The sequence below is a fragment of the Molossus molossus genome, unplaced genomic scaffold (assembly GCF_014108415.1).
Source record: "Molossus molossus isolate mMolMol1 unplaced genomic scaffold, mMolMol1.p scaffold_m16_p_3, whole genome shotgun sequence".
Taxonomy (NCBI): Eukaryota; Metazoa; Chordata; class Mammalia; order Chiroptera; family Molossidae; genus Molossus; species Molossus molossus.
The window spans coordinates 55,012,037-55,032,990 of record NW_023425366.1 but is presented as its reverse complement, the minus strand read 5'-3'; the positions used below and the strand labels follow the sequence as shown (position 1 = coordinate 55,032,990).

General features: G+C 40.0%; 1 protein-coding gene across 1 annotated transcript in view; it reads right to left on the bottom strand.

The window, feature by feature from the left end:
* The window catches only part of MSH3 (mutS homolog 3), a 160,253-nt gene that overhangs the window by 86,333 nt on the left and 52,966 nt on the right, over positions 1-20,954 (bottom strand). Inside the window, exons 11-12 of the mRNA XM_036278555.1 lie at positions 17,525-17,609; positions 14,985-15,094 (exon numbers count right to left, since the gene is read on the bottom strand). Of these exons, the coding sequence (XP_036134448.1) occupies positions 14,985-15,094; positions 17,525-17,609 (195 nt within the window). The remainder of the gene's footprint in view (positions 1-14,984; positions 15,095-17,524; positions 17,610-20,954) is intronic.

The window sequence follows — 20,954 nt, the reverse complement described above, 5'->3', positions numbered from 1 at the left end:
CCACCAGAACATTTTTTAAAAATAGACATAAAACTATAAATTTCTTAGAAAGAGACTAAAAAGGTTGTTCTAAGTTGGTTTGCAACCTGGGAAAATACAAAGGTAGTAGTTTTTATTTTAGCCTGTGACACCACAGGCAAAGCATGTTCACTATGAATCATTTTGGCTTTAACCTAGACTTCATTTGTTACACAGAGGTAATAGCTCAGAGGTCAATAATTGGGGCTGAGAAGGCAGGTGATCTCAGTTCAAATCCAGGCTCTACCATTTACCAATTATTTAGCCTCACTCTATTATTATTATTATTTTTTTTTATCCTCACCCGAGGACATTTTTCCATTTTTTGTTCAGGTAGAGTGGGAGGGAGAGAGAGGAACAGAGAGAGAGAGAGAAACATCGACGTGAAAGGAACACATCGAGTGGCTGCCACCCGCACGACCGACCAGGGCCGGGGACAAACTGCAACCGAGGTATGCGCCCTTAGCGGGAACCGAACCCGGGTCTCTCTGGACCGCAGACCGACGCTCTAACCGCTGAGCCAAACTGGCCAGGGCTAGCCTCACTCTAGATTCTCCATCTATAATTGAGAACAATAACTTCCCCTCATAGAGCTGTTACAAGAATTCAATGAAATAATACATGTTAAGCACTTAACACAGTGCCTGGTACATAGTAATTACTCAAAGCATGTTAACTGTTACCATCGTCATTTGCATGGTGATCTTTATTGGCTTACAGAATTTGTTTGGTAGAGTCCACAAAGAACAGCATGAGGGAGGGGACAAACAGCACCCAAATATAAGCTTGTAAATAACTGTGTGTAGGCAAAACTTAAGACACTGACATGCAAAAAAGTATTTTATGCAAAGTGAGCAACAAGGAAGGATTACACAAGGAAAGCTAGTTCTGGGATCTCAACTGCTAAAGCTAACTGGTAGTAGTAGTGACTTGAAGTGCTGTGGTGAGACTCGTTAGCAGGCGGCAGAGAAGAATGCACAATCGAGGACAGACGTCTAGCATGGACAGGGAGGAGAAAGGAGGTGTGGTACTGTTTACCACAAATCTCTCATCACTGAGGCAGTTATAATTCCACTTTATCTGCCATAAGCAGATCATCATGCAAAGAAATAAAAATGTCTAATCAGGTTGTTTAAGTAAAAAAGTTTGCATACCTTAGAACTATCCTTAATTAGCAGTAGTAAGAAGGCTTTCCAAATAATTGTAAAAAAAATATGTCAAACCACTAGAATAGAGAACAATTACTTTGGTGCAATCAATGAAAGAGATTTGGTGACAGTCAACAAAACAGTCAATTAGATGATGGTAAAGATACTATTCCAAGAGGCCCTATAGTATTCTACAGTTGATCTTAAAACATGGTACAATCTAAAGCTTCCTCAAGAAATTGTGTTGGAAAAATTGGTTAGCCACATGTAAAAGAATGAAACTAGACTGTTATTTGATATAATACATAAAAATTAACTCAGAATGGATTAAAAACTTAAATATAAGACCTTAAACAATAAAATACACAGGAGAAAACATAGGCACTAAACTTATGGAACTTGGTCTCAAAGAGGTTTTAGTGAGCTTGACCCCAAAAACAGGGGAAGTAAAAGAAAAATAAGTCACCCAGTCAGTGTGGCTCAGTGGATTGAGCATCTTCCCATAGACTGAGAGGTCCCAATTCAATTCCCAGTTGAGGCACATGCCCAGGTTGCACGCTCGATCTCCAGGAGGGCACATGCAGGAAGCAGCCGATCGATGCTTCTCTCTCACATCAATGTTTCTATCTCTCTCTCCCTTCCTCTCTCTCTAAAAAAAAAATCAATAAAAACATATTTAAAAAAAAGAAAGAAAAATAAGTCAATAGGACTACATTAAACTAAAAAGCTTCTGCACAGCAAAAGAAACCATCAACAGAACAAAAAAGCAACCAACCAACCAACTGGGGGAAGATATTTACAAATGATATTGCAATAAGGGGCTAATATTCAAAATATAAAGAACTCATACAATTCAACAACAACAAAAATAAATAATACAATTAAAAACCGGCATAGGGCACTTTTTCCAAGAAGACATACAATGGCAAACAGATATTTAAAAAGTTGATCAATTGCACTAGCTATAAGGGAAAAGCAAATCAAAACCTCAGTGAGACACCACCTCAGACCTGTTAGAATGGCTATTATCTATTATCAGCTACACAAGACATAACAAGTGTTGGAGAGGATGTAAAGAGAAAAGAACACTCGTACTGCTGGTGGAAATGTAAACTAGTAGAGCCAGTATGGAAAAAAGTATGGAGGTTCCTCAAAAAATTAAGAATAGAGTTACCCTATGACCCAGCAATCCCCTCTTCTGGGTGTCTACTAGAAAAATTTAAAAACATGTATTTGTAAAGAAATATGCACCCCTATGTTCACTGCACCATTATTCACAGTGGCCAAGACATGAAAACAAATTAAGTGTCCTTTGGTGGATGACTGAATAAAGAAGATGTGTACATATCTACAATGGAATACTACTCAGCCATAAGGATGAAATATTGCTATCTGCGACAACATGGATGGATCTTGAGAGCATCACGCTAAGTGAAATAAGTCAGACAGAAAAGGACAAGAACCCTATGATTTTCCGCATATGTGGGATATAAAATGGAAAGCAACAAATGAACAATCAAATCAAACAAACTCCCAGACATAAATAACAGTATGGTGGTCACCAGAGGGAAAGGGGGATGAGGAGAGCAAGAGGGTAAAGGGAGTCAAATATATGGTGACAGAAGACCAGACTTTGGGTGGTGAGCATACACTGCAATATACAAATATTGTAAATATATATTGTACATTAACCAATGTCACTCTCGTACATTTAATTTTGTTTAAAACCATGATACATTCTAAACAAATGAAAAGAAGACACCTGAGACATTTTATTCCATATGACAAAAACCATGGACTTGAGGTTCTAGGGATAACAAAGATTGTTTTTTACCACCAAAACCCCAAGGACTAAATGTGAGTGTCACTGGAGTCCACATTTGAAGACAAACTGGGTGGTGACATTAGAATTTGTTGTGTATGGCTGTCACTGAGAAACTCAGTGTGTGACCTACACTTATTGCCATTGTAAGGACATGGGATGGAGTGTGTACCTGCTGGTTGCTATTCATGGAGATGCCTTTATAATTCTAACATAGGGTTATTTATGGAAAAAAAGTTAAAATACAAACTACTGAGGAGAGGTTGGTTTTTGTTGTTTTAGTTTCTTCTGAAAGGACTGCTCTAAAAAACAGCTGATATAAAATTAATACATTAAATTCGCACATTAACATACTGGTCACGCAATATGGTTAAACCAATGACCTAAAAAGATTTCTAGTAGAAACATGAATCATAAGCCGTCTCCTAGGGCCTAAGCATCACTACTTGAATCTACTTAGCTTCACCTTTCACATACACCATTTATTCAATGAACAATTACTGAATGCTTACAAAGTACCAATTGTAGCAGTAGTGGAAGACGGAGGGTCACAGTGTGATAGCAGAAACAAACAGATAGGTAAGCAGGGACCTGATCACGTGACCAATACAGACCTCGGAAGAGCTCTGAAGGCAATGGGAGCCAATGGACACATTTGAAAGGAGAAAGCAGCAGTAGCAGGAAGACTGGTTAGAAGGCTGTTAATGATCTGAACTTGGGTAGAGACTACAGGAATGAAAAAAGCCCATAGTTTCAAGAGATACTAAGAATGTAAAATTAATGAGTTGTAGATAAGGGAAGGAGGAGAGGAGAGGAGTAACTCAGGTAATGAGATACACTGTGATGCCATCCACAAATATCATGCTCAAAACCTTACAGATTATGAAAGAAAGGTTTTATTTTAATTATGAAATTACATTCTAAAGAGCTGTTATAAATATTTACCTTGTGGCAAATTATAAATCACCTACCCAATAAGTTTTTAAGGACTTTTATTACTCATGCCCTAATGAGCCATCATTTTTACCAATAGAAAACAATCCACCCTTTTCAGAGTATTAAATAGAACAATTTTTTGACAGCTACTCTCCATTATCAGTTTAGGCCACAATCATGAGTCTTTGAAAAGAACATGATAGGACTTCTGCTGTTGATAAGGTGGGAATGGGTACTTTCAGACCATACCTCCCCTGAGGACAGTTTCAAAAACCAAATAAAACATAAAAATATATTCATAAAAGCATCAATGGTCCAGCAGGTGTGGCTCAGTAGTTGAGCATCAACCCATACACCAAGAGGTCACCGGTTCGATTCCCAGTAAGGACACATGCCCAGGTTGTGGGCCTGATCCCCAGTGGGGGGCATGCAGGAGGCGCCCAATCAATGTTCTACGTCATCAATATTTCTATCTCTCTCTCCCTCTCACTTCCTCTCTCTCTAAAATCAATAAGGAAGAAGGGGGGGGGGGAAGCATCAATGAACTAACAAAATGGTAAGGAATAACTATACCAAAATCTAAAGAAAGCAAGAACCCAGAGATAATCCAACAGTCAAAGCCACGTTTGCACTGAAGAGGTATGCCAGAAGAATCTGCTGTAAAAATGAGCTGGCCTCATAGTAAGGATGAACCTGCAGTCAGAACTGGGATCATCTGAATACACTAAAACATATCGAACACTGAACTTGAATGAAGATGGTCCCATACTGGTAGCACCACCAAGAATCTGGCAGAAGCAAATAACCATCCTCTCTAGGAGAAAGCACCTTCATTCTAAGCCCTCCCATTATTCTTTAAAATATATTCCTATATATGCCCTGGCCAGTTTGGCTCAGCGGTTAGAGCATCAGCCCACAAACCAGAGAGGCCTGGGTTCGGTTCCTGCTAAGGGCACGTACCTCAGTTGCAGTTTGTCCCCGGCCCTGGTTGGTCGTGTGGGTGGCAGCCACTCGATGTGTCTCTTTCGCGTCAATGTTTCTCTCTCTCTCTCTTGCTCTCTCTCTCTCCCACTCTATCTGTACAAAAAATGGAAAAATGTCCTCGGGTGAGGATAAAAAAAAAAATACTCAAATAATCCGCCCTGGCTGGTTTTGCTCAGTGGTTAGAGCATCGGCCTGTGGTCCAGAGAACCCGGGTTCGGTTCCCGCTAAGGGCACGTACCTTGGTTGCAGTTTGTCCCCGGCCCTGGTTGGGTTGTGTGGGTGGCAACCACTTGATGTGACCCTTTCACGTGGATGTTTCTCTCTCTCTCTCCCCCACTCCCACTCTATCTGAACAAAATATCGAAAAATGTCCTCAGGTGAAGATAAAAAAAAATACTCTAACTATCCAAAAGAAATCACCAAAAAAAAAAAACTAAAGAAGCACAGAACAGGTGGGAAAACTGAAAATCAAGTAAGTTATGTAATTTTCATTGCTTTACAGGTGAGCTTTCTTCACTCTGTTTCTTTGTAAGATTTCATCGCTGATTTAGTGTCATAATTTAGCAAAACATTGATTTGTTTGTTTTCAATTGCACTTTAGATTCACTGTGTTTCTAAACCTAAGAATTCATATCTTTCATGAAATATGAGAAATTCTCATCCTTTATAATCTTTGAATATTGTTTTTCTTCCTCCAATTTGTTTCTACTGTAAAGCTGAAGAAAATTATGTCAGACCACCTAATTCTCGACTTGTCTTGCAATCTCACCTTTTAGCGCATTGTCTCTCTGTGCTACCCTCTAAGCAATTTCTTCGAATATTATCTCACATTTCAGTTAATGCATCTATTCCTGTTTAACCCTCTGTTGCCAAAAACTGTATGTAGTTCTTTTTTAAAGTTAAACTGATCTTTTTTGATGGTATTTTTATTCTGTGCTCATGGTTTTGTTTTTATTTTGTTTTGCATTTCTTTTAACTTAGTGGCCTGATATTTATTTTTATCATTCCATTACCTGAAGGTCTTGGGATTCTAACAATCCTGCTGCTTACAATTTCTGCTGACTCACACTCATGGTTATTTGTTCCCCGTGTAATTATGGTTTGTGAGCTTATGGAAGAGTTTTCTCTTTGGGACTCCTTGGAGGCTAGATGACAAAGGGAGGATTTGCATTTGCTTCCACTAAGAACCCTTAGGCACAGTAGGGCTATTTTAAATACATTTCACAACTTGGAAATTGCCAGACCACAGATAGTATAGACTGGAACAGCAAACCTGAGTGAGGGTGGTCCTGTGGTTAAGAATTTTTGGAGCCCTGGCTGGTGTGGCTCAGTTGATTGGAGCATTGTCCCATACACCAAAAAGTCACAGTTTCAACTCCTGGTTAGGAAACATACCTAAGTTGTGGGTTCAGTCCTTAGCTGAGGTGCGCACAAGAGGCAAACAAGGGGATGTATATAAGAGGCAACCGATCAAGGTTTCTCTCTCACATCGATGTTTCTTTTCTTTTCTCTCTCTCCTCAAGAAAAAAGTCAATAAACACATCCTCAGAATACTGTACTAGAGTCACAAAATTGCAGAATGCTTACAATTCACAAAATTCAATGGTTCTTTACAATATCACTTCAGGTGTTGAATAAATGTGCGATATATTTAAATGATAATCAAAACAACTGTTTCCATTCAAGAGATTAGTACATTCCATCTACCTGTGTCAGAGGAAAGTTATGACATAACTGAGTCTGTTATGGTTTAAAGTGTGCTCTTCAAAAAATACATATGTGTTGAAGACCTAACCCCCTCAGGGTGTGACCTTACATGGTAATAGGGTTGTTGTGGATGTTATCAATCAGGATGAGGTCATACTGGAATGGTGTAGGCACCTAATCCAATATGACTACATCCTAGTAAAAGAACACCATGTGAGGAGATATGAATAAGGGAGGACACCACATGACTGAAGGCAGAGAGAAAGAGATGCATCTACAAGCCAAGTAACACCAAAGATTGCCAGCAAACTACTGAAAACTACAAGAGAAGCATGGAACAGATTCTCCCTGGCCTCAGCAATTTTGAAAAAGAAAAAGTAGGAAGGATCACAATACCGGATATCAAGTTATTCTACAAAGCCATCATAATCAAAACAGCCTGGTACTGCACAAGAAAGGTATATAGATCAATGGAACAGAACAGAGAACCCAGATATCCAAAACAGTAAACACAATTAATATTCGACAGAGGAGGCATGAGCATACAATAAAGACGGTCTCTTCAATAAATGGTGGTGGGAAAATTGAACAGCTACATGCACAAAACTGAAACTAGACCACCAACTTACACTATACACAAGAATAAACTCAAAAGGGATGCAACACTTAAATGTAACCCATAAAACCTTAAAAACCCTAGAAGACAATGCAGGCAGAAAAATCTCAGACATTATTTATGTAGCGGAATTTTCACTGATACACTGCCTAAAGCAAAAGAAACAAACAAAATAAATAAAAAATAAAAAGGACTACATCAAACTAAAAAGCTTCTCCACGGCAAAAGAAACCAGCATCAAAATGAAAAGGGAACCCACTCTTTGGAAGAACATATTTGCCAATGATACATCGGATAAGGGGTTAATATCCAAAATATATAAAGTATTCATACAATTCAACAAAAGGAAGACAAACAATCCAATTAAAAAATGGGCAGAGGGCTTGGCCGGTGTGGCTCAGTGGTTGAGCATCGACACATGCACTAAGAGGTCGTGTGCTCAATTCCCAGTCAGGACACATGACCAGGTTGTGGGCCCAATGGCCAATGGGGGGACATGCAAGAGGCAGCCAATTGATGTTCTCTCTCATTGATGTTTCTCTCTCTCTCCCTCGCCCTTCCTCTCTCTCTAAATTCAATAAAGAAAAAAAAAATTTTTTTTAAATGGGCAGAGGACTTGAATAAACACTTCTCCAAACAGGACATACAAATGGCCAGGAGACATAGAAAAAATGCTCAACATCTCTAATCATCATAGGATGCAAATTAAAACAACTATGAGATATCACCTTACACCTGCCAGAATGGCTGCCATCAACAAATCCTCAAACAAGTGCTGGTGAGGATGTGGAGAAAAGGGAACTCTAACACACTGCTGGTGGGAATGCAGACTGGTGCAGCCATATGGAAAACAATATGGTGTTTCCTCAAAAAATTAAAAATGAAACTGCCATTTGACCCAGTGATCCCACTGCTTAGACTATATCCTAAGAATATATGCACCCCCATGTTCATAGCAGCACTATTTACAATAGCTAAGATCTGGAAACAGCCCAAGTGTCTCCATCAGTAGATGGGTGGATAATAAAGCTGTGGTACATATACACAATGGAACACTATTCAGCTGTAAGAGTGATCTCTTACCCTTTGGGACAACATGGAGGGACCTGAGTATTATGCAAAGTGAAATAAGCCAGTTGGAGAAAGACAAGTACCACATGATCTCACTTATTTATGGCATATCATGAACAAAATAAGCTGTCAACCAAAGAAATACAGAGTTAATGGAAATACGGAACAAACCTCAGAAGAAAGGGGGGTGGGAGGGGTGGGAAGAGATAAACCAAGGGACTTATATGCATATATGCACAACCAATCGACACACACATTAGATGAGAGAGAGCAGGGGGAGGGGAGTGGGAAGGAGGGGATCAATGGGGGGAAGGGGCTCTCTGTATTACTTTCAACAATAAAAAGTAAAATAAAAGAAAGGAAAGCTGCTTCTTCTAAGGTTCTTTTAAAATCAAGTTTTTCTTAGAGAAGTGAACTTGCCTTACATATGTGTGCCTTTATTTTCAAAGCCTACTGAGAATCCTAAGATTTTCAAATAGATCCATTTGTTCATAATTTCTTGATCATCTATTATATTCAACTGATAATCTGTTATATTCACTATATAAGCCCTCAATGTATTTGTTGTATGTTGCGAGTGGAGGGATGAGAAGCTGGACAGAATTAATAGAAGTTAACTTTCTACAGAGGGAGAAAGAAGAAGGAGAACTTCTCAAAGGATATCTGAGTTAGATCTTGAATGGTTCGCCTTTAGTAATGCATTCAATATATACTTGTCAAATGCTTGTTATAAATGAAGCCGTTTAGTGAGAGACATATTAAATACTGATAAACAAATATCAATGTAAGTCCTATATAATAAAATGATACAGGAATATAACATAAATTAGCAGGTCAGAGAAAATCTCTCTGAAGAAGTAACACTTTTTTTTTTTGGCATTTATCTTCAGATAGAGTGGGAGGGAGAGAAGGAGGAAGAGAGCAAGAAAAACATCATTGTGAGAGATACATCGAGTGATTGCCACCCACATGACCCCAACAGGGGCCGGGGACAAACTGCAACCAAAGCACATGCCCTTAGCAGGAACCGAACCCGGGACTCTCTGGTCCTCAGGCTGACACTCTAACCGCTGAGCCAAAGGGGCCAGGACAGAAGTAACGCTTTTAAGGTGAGACCTAAAAGATAAGAAGTTACCCATGTAAAGATCAAAGAGAAGGGAAGGATTCCAGGTAGAGAGCAGTGAACACGAAAACACAAGATTAGAAAAAGCTCTGGGAGGCTCAGGAACCGGAGGAAGGCAGAGTAACCAGAAGCAATGAACACGTGAATGCAGGGCGGAGACAGATAGGAGAGCCCTGTTAAAGAATTTTTCTTTTATTTGAAGCACAATGGAAAGCCAATAAAGAGTTTAAGGCAGGGGAATAGCATGCTCCGATCTTTATTTTGAAAAAATGGTCGTTAGGAGGATACTGTAGCAGTCCAAGGGAGAGGAGATGGTAGTTGTGACCAGCAGGATGGCATCGAGTTGGCAAGATCTAGTTTAGAGGTAAAGCAACAGGAGCTAGTGTTAAATTGGACATGGCTGTCAGAAAGGAAATGTCCAGCACAACTGCTAGGTTTCTGGCCTATGCAAATTGTAGGTGGAGGCGCTGGTTCCCAGAATGGAGAAACAAGGGGGAAGAACAGGGTTCAATACGTTAAGTTTGAGATGTCTGTGAAACACCTTTGTGTTTCTGAATCTAATTTGAATATATAAGCCTAGAGAATAGAAGAGAATAAGGACCAGGGATACAAATTTGAGAACCACTGACATTTTGATATCTATAACCTTGGGAACAGACAAGTTCATATGGGAAGGACAGGAGACAGTGACAAGAGGAGAGAGGAGGCTAAGGGAAGGAAGAAGGCTGAGCTCCTAGGGTTCAGGTGTCAGGACCTCCAACACTGAAAGGATACAAAGAGAATGAAAAGCTGGCAAAGGAAACTTTGAAGCAGCAGCCAGCAAACTAGGAAGAAAACAAAAATGAGTAGAAGTTTCCACTTCAGAAAAAAAAAAAACACCAGACCATACAAAGGTCCAGAAATAAAGTACGCCTCAGTGTGTTGTAAAAATTTAAATGGTAAAGAGCAATATAATAAAAAATACGTTAAAAAAACAATCTAGCCCTGGCCGGTTTGGCTCAGCGGTTAGAGCGTCGGCCCGTGGACCAGAGAGTCCCGGGTTCGGTTCCCGCTGAGGGCACCTCGGTTGGTTTGTCCCCAGCCCCATTTGGGGTTGTGCGGGTGGCAACCAGTTGATGTGTCTCTCTCACATCGATGTTTCTCTCTCTCCTTCTCTTCCCTCCTCTCTCCCTCCCACTCTATCTGAAGATAGATGCAAAAGTGTCCTCGGATGAGAAAAAAAAAATCTATGGGTAGTACAGAGTAGAAATAGAGGAGGGCCAGACCAGAGTCAAGAAGATGCGTAGATTCCTCATAAACAAAAAGCCTTTCATGAAGACTTTCAGCAGACTGCCTTTCATAAAAAGTGATTTTTCAAAAAGGCAAGATGATACACCTTGCCAAAGATTCAACATTTTCATTGTTGATGAAAATGAGTCATCCATTAGAAGGGGAGAAACAGCCCTGGCCGGTTTGGCTCAGCGGTTAGAGCGTCGGCCTGCGGTCCGGAGAGACCCGGGTTCGGTTCCCGCTAAGGGCACGTACTTTGGTTGCAGTTTGTCCCCGGCCCTGGATGGTCGTGTGGGTGGCAGCCACTCGATGTGTCCCTTCACGTCGATGTTTCTCTCTCTCTCTCCCTTCGTCTCTCTCCCTCCCACTCTATCTGTACAAAAAAAAAAATGGAAAAATATCCTCAGGTGAGGATAAAAAAAAAAAAAAAAAAAAGAAGGGGAGAAACATTTCTCAGAGTCTGCTTCATGGCTAATAGTCTGCTGTTCTGGCCTTGGCCAGTGTGGCTTGGTTGGAACTTCGTCCCATGCACCAAAAGGTTGCAGGTTCAATTCCCAGTCAGAGCACACACCCAAGTTGGGGGTTCAATCTCCAGTCAGGGTACATAGGAGAGCAACCTATGGATGTTTCTCTCCATCTTTCTCTCTCTCTCTCCTCATCCCCATGCCCTTCTCTTTAAAAAAAAAAATCAATGAGTGTGTCCTTGGGTGAGGATTAAAAAAATAGAAAACAATCTGCTGTTCTGTACATGTACATGTGTACATGCATGTGCACACACAGACAGGCACACACACAGACAGCTGTGTCTCCAGGAAATCACTCTCTCACTGAAGGAAATGCTTTTTTTACAATCTGTTTTGCCCACTCAAACTGAACATTTCCTGAGGCAGAGATGCCCTAGCAAACATGGGCAAGGAGCTGCTGGAAATAATGGTGACAAAGTCATCAGCAGCGTGTGCGTTATGGGAGAAGCCATGGCCACGGGCAAGATCCTAAGTAGTGCTGAAAGGAAGAAGCGGCCCCAGAAGAGAATCCTGGGTAACATCGGCATTTAAGGTGCAGGCAGAAGAAGAGGTACCCCTGAAGGAAATGCACAACTTTTGCTAAATATTTTAAAATACAGAGTAAACTACTGAATCTTGAATACTTTTAAGATAACCAAATCTGCCTTGGAAATTAATATCTGCCTAAAGAATCCATTTAAACACTCATGCCAGACTTTTCAAAGTCCTCCCCGCCCCCTCATCAACATTTACAAGCAGAATTTGCATTTTCAGGCTTTTTTTACCAAACTAATAAAATACATATGGTATATACATAAAAGATTGACAAAACCATATCAACTCCAAGAAAGAGAAGAAATTCAAAGATGGAACCTTGAAAAAAATGAATTCAGTATCATTTATTTAAATTTTAAAGTCCTTAAGGCTAATGATTTGTCAATGTGACATTCGTTTATAAGGAGAAGCCAGAGAACAATGCTGGAAAACCTTCTTGCCTACAATTAACAGAACTGATCAGAAGTATCAATCACAACACATAAAAAAGCATAACCTATTTATAAAAAATTATGTGGCTTCGCCCTGGCCGGTTTGGCTCAGTGGTTAGAGCGTTGGCCTGCGGTCCGGAGAGACCCGGGTTCGGTTCCCGCTAAGGGCATGTACCTCGGTTGCGGTTTGTCCCCGGCCCTGGTTGGTCATGAGGGTGGCAGCCACTCGATGTGTCCCTTTCACATCGATGTTTCTCTCTCTCTCTCTCCCTCCTGCTCTATCTGAACAAAGAATGAAAAAGTGTCCTCGGGTGAGGATAAAAAATAAAAAAAAATAAAATAAATTATGTGGCTTCAGTAAAGTAAAATCCAGTCTCAATAATCTAAGTGGAGTTTTTGAATCAGTAAGTACAGGGCAAAAGCCATTTATACTTCCTAAAAGTAAATTCTGCACCACGAAGGTCATTTTATAGAATAAAAGGTGGTGGGAGTGAAAAATCCTCTGAAACGTGAACCATCTGGTCCTGGATTTACAAACTATGGAATTGCCCTGGGAGCTCAAATAGGCTAAAAATATAAAGAAGATCATAAGGGACTTAAGAGAATTCATGGATGATTGACAAATAATGCGCTCTTGGAGAACTTTGGAAGATCTGCTTTCTGTTGCTAAATTCCTTTGTCACCAATGATCTGCTCTATGATCTTACTAAAGAAGAAAACCTGGTCCGACACTAACATTTGGCTGCCAGTGTCAGAGACAGAATATTGGCCTGGATGAGTGGAACCATTGGTGTGATCTGCAAGGCATCTATCTATGTGAGTTTAGGGGGGAAACCAATAAATGTATGACTGACCCACAGACTAATCAGCTGAAATTCTCTCCACATATTTGTTTGGAATGGGTTGTAAATGCCACTAAGATTTGACTGGAATTCTTTTGAAGTGAATTTTAAAGGATTAGAAAGATGAAAGTTTTTTAAACTACGACCTAAAATAAAAAGAGCAAAGAAAAAAAGCTTTCTGTTTGTTTTTGGCTATGTAAGTGTCAGGCCAATTTAAGTTCACACTTGAAAGCATCGGTGTTCAATGCATGGCATATTTTCTCCCAGCCTTTCTGGGATGCTAGGATGCCAACGGATAATGATCCAGTCTCTAAAAAGCATAGTACACGGTCTACTGAATTCATCTCAAATTAATCCTGGTTATCAAAACAAACTTAATAGAAATAAAAATTTTAATTTACATGAAAACATCTGCTAGTGAGTCTGTTTCTGATGAATATTTTAATCAAGCACATAAAATACTAAGAATTGCTGGGAATGCTTAGACAGATGTCTTTCCAGCACCCAGAATGCAACACCCCTTAGGCTGCTGTCCACACACCATCTGCACAAAGCTACTGCTCTTGCTCCTTGAGGTATCCTTATTTCATTTAAATACTAAACGCAAATAGATACTTCCATTTTCAGAATTTCTTCTTTACCTAGTCAGCTTCCCCTGTTTGAAGGTCTTTATGGTCAGGAAGGGAAATCAAAATGACCCACTAAAAGCTGAAGTGATCTGGTCACCATTATCATAAAAGCATTTTCTTAAAGCTTACTACTAACACTAATAACAGTATCTGCTATCCTTTTTTGAAGATGACTATTTACTAAGCACAGCATAAAATGCAGCCAACAGTGAGGCTATCGTGCAGTTTAAAGAGACATGCACCACTCGGCCGGTGTGGCTCAGTGGACTGAGCACTGTCCCATGGACTGAGGGGTCCCAATTTGATTCCCGGTCAGGGCACATGCCCAAGTCTTGGGCTCAATCCCCAGTAAGGGGCATGCAGGAGGCAGCCGATCGATGTTTCTTTCTCACATCGATGTTTCTCTCTCTCTCCCGTCCTTTCTCTCTAAAAATAAAAAAAATATTTAGCCCTGGCCAGTTTGGCTCAGTGGTTAGAGGGTAGGCCTGCAGACCAAAGAGTCTCAGGTTTGATTCCAGTCAAGGGCACGTACCTTGGTTGTGGTTTGGTCCCTGGCCCTGGTCAGGGTCACGGCAAAGGCAGCCAATCGATGTGCCTCTCTCACATTGATGTTTCTCTCTCTCTCTCTTCCCCCCCCCCCCATCTCTCCCTTCCACTCTATCTGAAGATAAATGGAAAAATATCCTCTGAGGATTTAAAATTTTTAAAAACTATTTAAAGCCCTAGTACGGTGCCTGGTATGTAATAAAGGCACTCCAGGTTACCCATTCTGCTGTCCCAAATGTCTTTTACCTGACCTCTCTTTCAGATTCCTGCTGACACTGGCTTGGCTCAAGTCCTCAGAACCTCTCCATGAACTTGGTAACTTGCCCTCCACCACCACTCTGTCCCTCCTACATAGAAACCCAGCTCTGACCCTATCACTCCCATGCTCAGAATCACTGACCTGACTTCCTCTGGCTACGACTCCTCAGCCTAGCCTTCCAAGCCCTCTACAAACGGCAGCACCCCATCTCTCCAGCCCCCTCCCTCCCTGCCCACTTATGCTACTGATGACCCAAACTAACGGCATAATCCACTTTCCCTAACACACCCCATGACTTCTAATGTGTAAGCAGGCTCATTCTTGGGGACAAGGAGAAAATCCTCACAATATCAGACACTCTATTGCCAGATACAGAATAAAATCTTCCCCTATTTAAAACTGTTCTTGTAAGTCTTGGTGACCTTGCTTTCAAGGAGGCTGCCATACCTTAATTTCACTACTTTATGTAATTTCATATTAAACACACGCACACACACATACATACACACACAAGCTTCCCTTTACCTTAATTTAAGGAGCGGCTGAGTCACCCACTTCTTTAACTTCCGTCTCCCAAATGAAGTTTTAGTATGGTCTAAAACCCAAAATAAACTTCCTTTGGTTTTCATATCAGTCTAAGAAAGACCAGAAAACAAGTTTTATTAATTAGACAATTGTATTTGTGCCAAAATCACTAGTTGATCATGTGCCCTAATTATTCCATGTATCACAATTTTCAATATTTCATATGCCTAACATAAAGTACAGCTCATAGCAGGTGTTCATTTAATATTTGATCAATGACTATATGTGTATACACACACACACACACACACACACAAAGATACACACATATATACACACACACAATATACAGAAAGTACTGATATGTTGCACAGAAAATAGATTATGTTGTTTTTGGTTAACTAAGAACACAGTATTTAGAAATCTCTTTTGAAATATATGTTTGTCCTAAGCATCTTGAAAATATAATTATATATTTTCCTGCCTTGGGAAACACAGTGAAGACAATTCAGTGTCTCCCACTGCCTCAGAACTACTGTTCTAAGGACCGAAGCTCTCGTGACGCACTGACGAGCAGAAAGTACTGGAGACAGACGGGAACTTGCTCTGCCCTGGCGAAGTCGCCCTGGAAGGGTTTTATGTTAGTCTGTTCTCTTAAATCCTGGCAAAAGTTTATCTGTGTATACTTTGCTATTTGAAAGTTGAGTCATTAAAAAAATTTACAATTAACAAGAGACGATGGTTTATTTTAACCAAGGTTTCATTGTATTAGAAAAAGTCTATTAATAGATTAAATCTTATTTGGAACATAAAACTGCAGTTTTCACCTGAGTGGTTTTATTTCAACTGTTTCCTTTTCCTTCAAATCATCAAGCAGGTACTTAGAGAATACCTCCCCATGTACTCAGATATATGACTGGCAAAGGTATACTAAGACATGTTCCCTCCCTCAGGGCACTTAGATCCAAGTTTGTGAGAAAAGACATAATTAGGACACGATGCCACCTGGCAGAAATAAGCAATAAAAGGTGTGACATTAGCTCCCCAGGCCTTGGAAGTTAAAGCGGAGCACATGGCAACGACAGGATTCCCTGAGGATGGAGCTGGCCAGGTAGAGCTGACAGACAAGGGTGGCCCAGATCAGCAACAGCCACCCTTCTGAGTCAGACAAAAGTCCGACTGGCCGGCTGCAGTAGGGTCCCGAGAAGGACAGTGGAGGGGAGTCATGCTCCAATCACCTGGCATCACTGCAGAAGCAGGCTCAGACATGAGAGGTGGGGGAAACCCAAGTCCTGTTAACCTCTGCTCTCCCTGACCCCGGCCCTCCTCGTTGCCCCTTTCCCCTGCTCATCCATTAGGGAGGCCAAAGCTGAGGTGCAAAGACACACAGATGTTCATTCTCAGCTTCTGTTCCACAAGGGCCCAGGTCTTGATAATGAAAGGGTTTTTAATGGATATTTTATTCCAGATGATTCTGCCTTAGGAATGTGATTTCAGAACTGACTCCACAGGAGGACTGAACAGGGAGGATGTGGCAGAGTGAAATGTGGAATGAGGGGACTGTGTGTGTGGGCTCTGACTGTGAGCTCTTCATCCAAGGAATGTCCTTTATTCCTGCTACCTGTTCCGCCATGGGGATGCATACAGAGTGAGGAAAAGACTTGTGGGAAAGATTCTCAGTTCTGGATAATGAAATGACAAGATAAAAATGTGACTGAATGAAAGTAAGGTGGACTCTAGGATACAAGGAGAGCTTGAAAGAGGGAGAAACTACGTTAAAAAATGAGTTAGTAATATAGAAATCCAGGAGTCAGGAGAGTAAATTTGGCATTTACTATAGTTCACAACAGTAATAAATGTTTCTGAAGAGCTTTAAACTATTTGACTCAGATGGTTCAGCTTCTCTACTACTTACTCAAATGACTTGAAACTGCTTATTTCTATGACTCTGCTGATAATATTAATTTTATAACATTTCCCATTACCAAATGACAAGTTAATAAATGATAGCAATAATTTCTGTGACTTCATTATCTTCCTAATTCATCAATAAAGGACAAGAAACAATGATGAAAGTTTGTAAAGGGAGATATTATGCATCTTACAGTCCAAATGAGCATCACAGGAACTTGTTTTATATGCTGCACAATGAAACAGGACTGCAGACATTTCAAGAAAAAGTTACAAGTATGTAGAAAAACATAATCAAGCAGACAAAAAAATCCACTTCATATTGATTTTCAAAGATGATGCTCTTCCAAAGACATATTTGATACAGAAATGATCTGGATGAGAATGTTACTTCAACCATAAAGAAGGACAGCTCTATACCTGCCAAAGTAACCCCACAGAAGTATTTTTTACACTGTATTTGATTCTCCAAAAAGAGTGCTACCACTGTTAACTAATAAATAGATAACAGAGTGGTCAGTTGAAGACAATATTGTCTTCACCTGTACTCCTAAGAAGAAACTGCTACCTTATTACAAATTTTGTCTTCAAAGCCATTTTGAATCAACTAGCCTTTATGTTTACCTGACCTGATTCTGTAGGATTTCAAGATTCCTTAACGTTGTTCCATTAATTGTCATAAATTCCATCTCACTTGACAACTGTTTAAAATTCCTGTAAAAGAACAAAATATGAGCCATGATGTGAGTGCATCAAGAAGTTTTAAAAACTAACTTAGGTACTAGAAATATTCCACTAACATTATGACAAAAGTAAGTTCTTTGATAGAGAATCAAAATGAAAGGAGCAAAAAGAATATTCACTGGAATATTATCTCCCACTGATGCTGGTGTCATTCAATAGATCGATGGCAAAATAAGGACAGTGCTCTCAAACCAAACACGAGAACAAGGAAGGAAGATGCTACCAACAATTTTTTAATGTATTTCCAGAAATAAAGCCAAACAGTTTTCTATCACTGGCAGAGCATGCGGTGGTATGGTGGCTCCAGGAAACAACTAAGTAATTGGCCAAAAATATATATCGAGATACTTTAAAACGGCCATCTTATTCTTCAGCATGAGGTCATCTTGATGAACCCTATAACATATTTTAATCAACATTCTGATTTGTTATTCTGAGTAAATAACAAGTATTATTTTGAACAATACACATCAGTGTGTCTAATGTTTTAGTAAAGTATAAAACTGAAAAAGTAGCAGAAATTATTTCCTTAAGCTCAAAGAATTCATTCTCCTTATGTCCCTGTAACTATCTCAAACTAGATTAAAAATTCAATAAATTTCAAATAGACTTGAGTAGTGAGCTGCAATATGATTAATAAATGTATGCACAATTCCAATTTTGTCCTTTACTCTTTCACATTAAAAAGCATATTAACCAAGGCATTACCGATCCAGGATTCAGTTTCCTTTACAAGCCCGTCGGCCTTTGACGTTTCTATCAATAGTACTTACAGACTTGATGGCTTCAAGGCAAGAAACGTAATGGCAAGGTCACTAAACTGTGTGGAGGGAGAGCATGAGTGTTTTCATTACGAGCCTAACTGCACTTATCATGGCTGTAATAAGATTTAAATAAAACCCAGTTTCCCAAGCCAGTTATGGAAACAAGCCCTCATCCAGGATCCAGAGCCTAAAACCAAAGCCAGTGTTCATAGCAAGATGCCTCTACTTCTAGATGACTCCCCAACTAAAGCTCCAGGGCCCTAAAAAAGATATAACTTGCATAATAGAAATGTTGCCTAGTAACTGAATGCTGTCCTTTGACAATGTAATTTATCTGCGACAGATCTGACCTAGCCTCCCAAGGATGATAACTTGTTGGTGATTTTCAGAGGGAAGCAACTCCAACACTGATTGACACTGGATGTATGTAGCCCTTTCTCTCCTTTTTATAGCAGTTATTCATTCAATAACTTAATTTGCCTTGCATTACAGCAATTTATATTCTTGGGCTTCCTCATTAGTAGATCTTAGCTCCTTGGAGGCCAGAGTTACTAATGTCACCTGCAGGGCCTAGCAGAAAGTAGATGTTCAACAAATGCGTACCATCTTCCTATAGGGAAGCCAGTGTGGTTTGTTTTTCGTTGCTCAGAAATGTCTGTGAACACCGAAGGTCAGTAATAAAACACATTATTTCCAGGAAGAAACAATTAGGCAGTGGTTGGCTGTGAAGCTGACAGGTGTTCATGCAGCTTAATGGTCAAAAATCCAAGCTGGAAGAGCTAACAGCCTAAACTCATAGTTGGTATCTACCTAACCAGTTCCCATGAGTTTAGATATGTCATTTACTTCCCCTGTTCACGGAAGCTGGATTTAACCTACACAATTAACACTTGAGTACTGTAATCAGACACAGACTCTAGAGGGGTGCTTAGCTGGCATGACAGAAAGACTAATCTAGAACCCGTAATCCAGCAGCCTTTCCATAAAACATCTCAGCAAGCTGCCTTTATCTCCCATGAACATCAGAAATGTAAAATAAAATAAGTGGCACTTAGGATGTGTGAACTGTCCAGAAATACTGCTCAGTTGCCTTCACCCTCACAAAAACTTGGAAATCCAACAGTCCATTCCCCAAAGAACAGCGTCTTAGGTTTAGGATTTTGCAAGCATCCCGTTCCACCAATTATCTGAGGGTTTTGTCATCTAACACCAACCAAAAGTGAAATCCTGCTTCTCCTATGCCTCGAGTGAACCTCTGAAGCAAGGTACTGTCAGAATATCAAGAAGACCCAGAATCAGAATTTCAAGAAGCTTTTAGAAGAGATTACGTGACTGCTTTTGTTCCTGCTTGTTAAGAAGTATCTATCTGGCCCTGGCCGGTTTGACTCAGCAGTTAGAGCATCAGCCTGCAGTCCAGTGAGACCCGGATTCGGTTCCCGCTAAGGGCACGTACCTTGGCTGCAGTTTGTCCCCTGCCTTGGTTGGGTCGTGTGAGAGGCAGCCACTGGATGTGTCCCTTTCACATCAATGTTTCTTTATCTCTCTCTCAGCCTCTCTCTCCCTCCCACTCTATCTGAACAAAAATAATGGAAAAACTGTCCTGGAGTGAGGATAAAAAAAAAGAAGTATCTATCTGTGTGACAGAATTTTGTTTGGACTAACTTACAACCTGGTAGAGAGAGGGTTGGGGAGGAGTCTTAGAGCCCTCACCTACATATAATTACTGGGGCTCCCATTACCTACGATATCAAAAGGAAACCAGTAACTATAAACAACCAAATTGGTTTAAGTTAGCTCCTTTTACTGTGCTGCACAGATTTGCATATGAAGTATTACAAATTGATGTCAAGACCCTCCACCAGCAAAATGATTATGGCTGACTTGATAATGATACTCGCTTTACTGCAGTGGTCTGGAATCAAGCTCACAATATCTCTGAGGTCTGTCTGGATAGGTTCTCATTTAGCAGTGTTAATGAGATGTGCTATGTTTTTTTTTGCTTGTTTTTATTTGGGGGTTTTGCCATTACTGAACAAGTCATCCAGACCTCGAAGTGGATGCTGGGAGAAGCAAAGAGTTTCTTTAAACTCATATCTGCCTTGATTTTTAATAAAGGATCAACCATTGGACAATATTAAATTATACTGATCCCTATGGAACAATAATTATCAAGCAATTATAATAACCAATTTTGCTGTTGGGTTTCCCAAATGTTTGGTTGATAATGTGTTCTTGAATTCTTCTAACCAAATACGAAAGAAATTTCCTTCTGTCATCCTATTTCCATTGGAAATTGTATACATTTTCTAACTAAGGGTTGAATCTGCCGGCATTCTTAGGAATTCATCAGTATATGGTCAATGATCTGAAATCCTCAAACAACTCTGAATTATTTATCATTTTGGAAGAAGCCAAATTTCATGTGCTTTAAAATGAACCTCATAAATAATGTCTGGCTAGAATCCACACTGTGTGAACCTGGATAGAAATATTATAAGTAACATGGGAAAATACTTCATTAATATTTAAGACAACAAAAATACAAAGGATG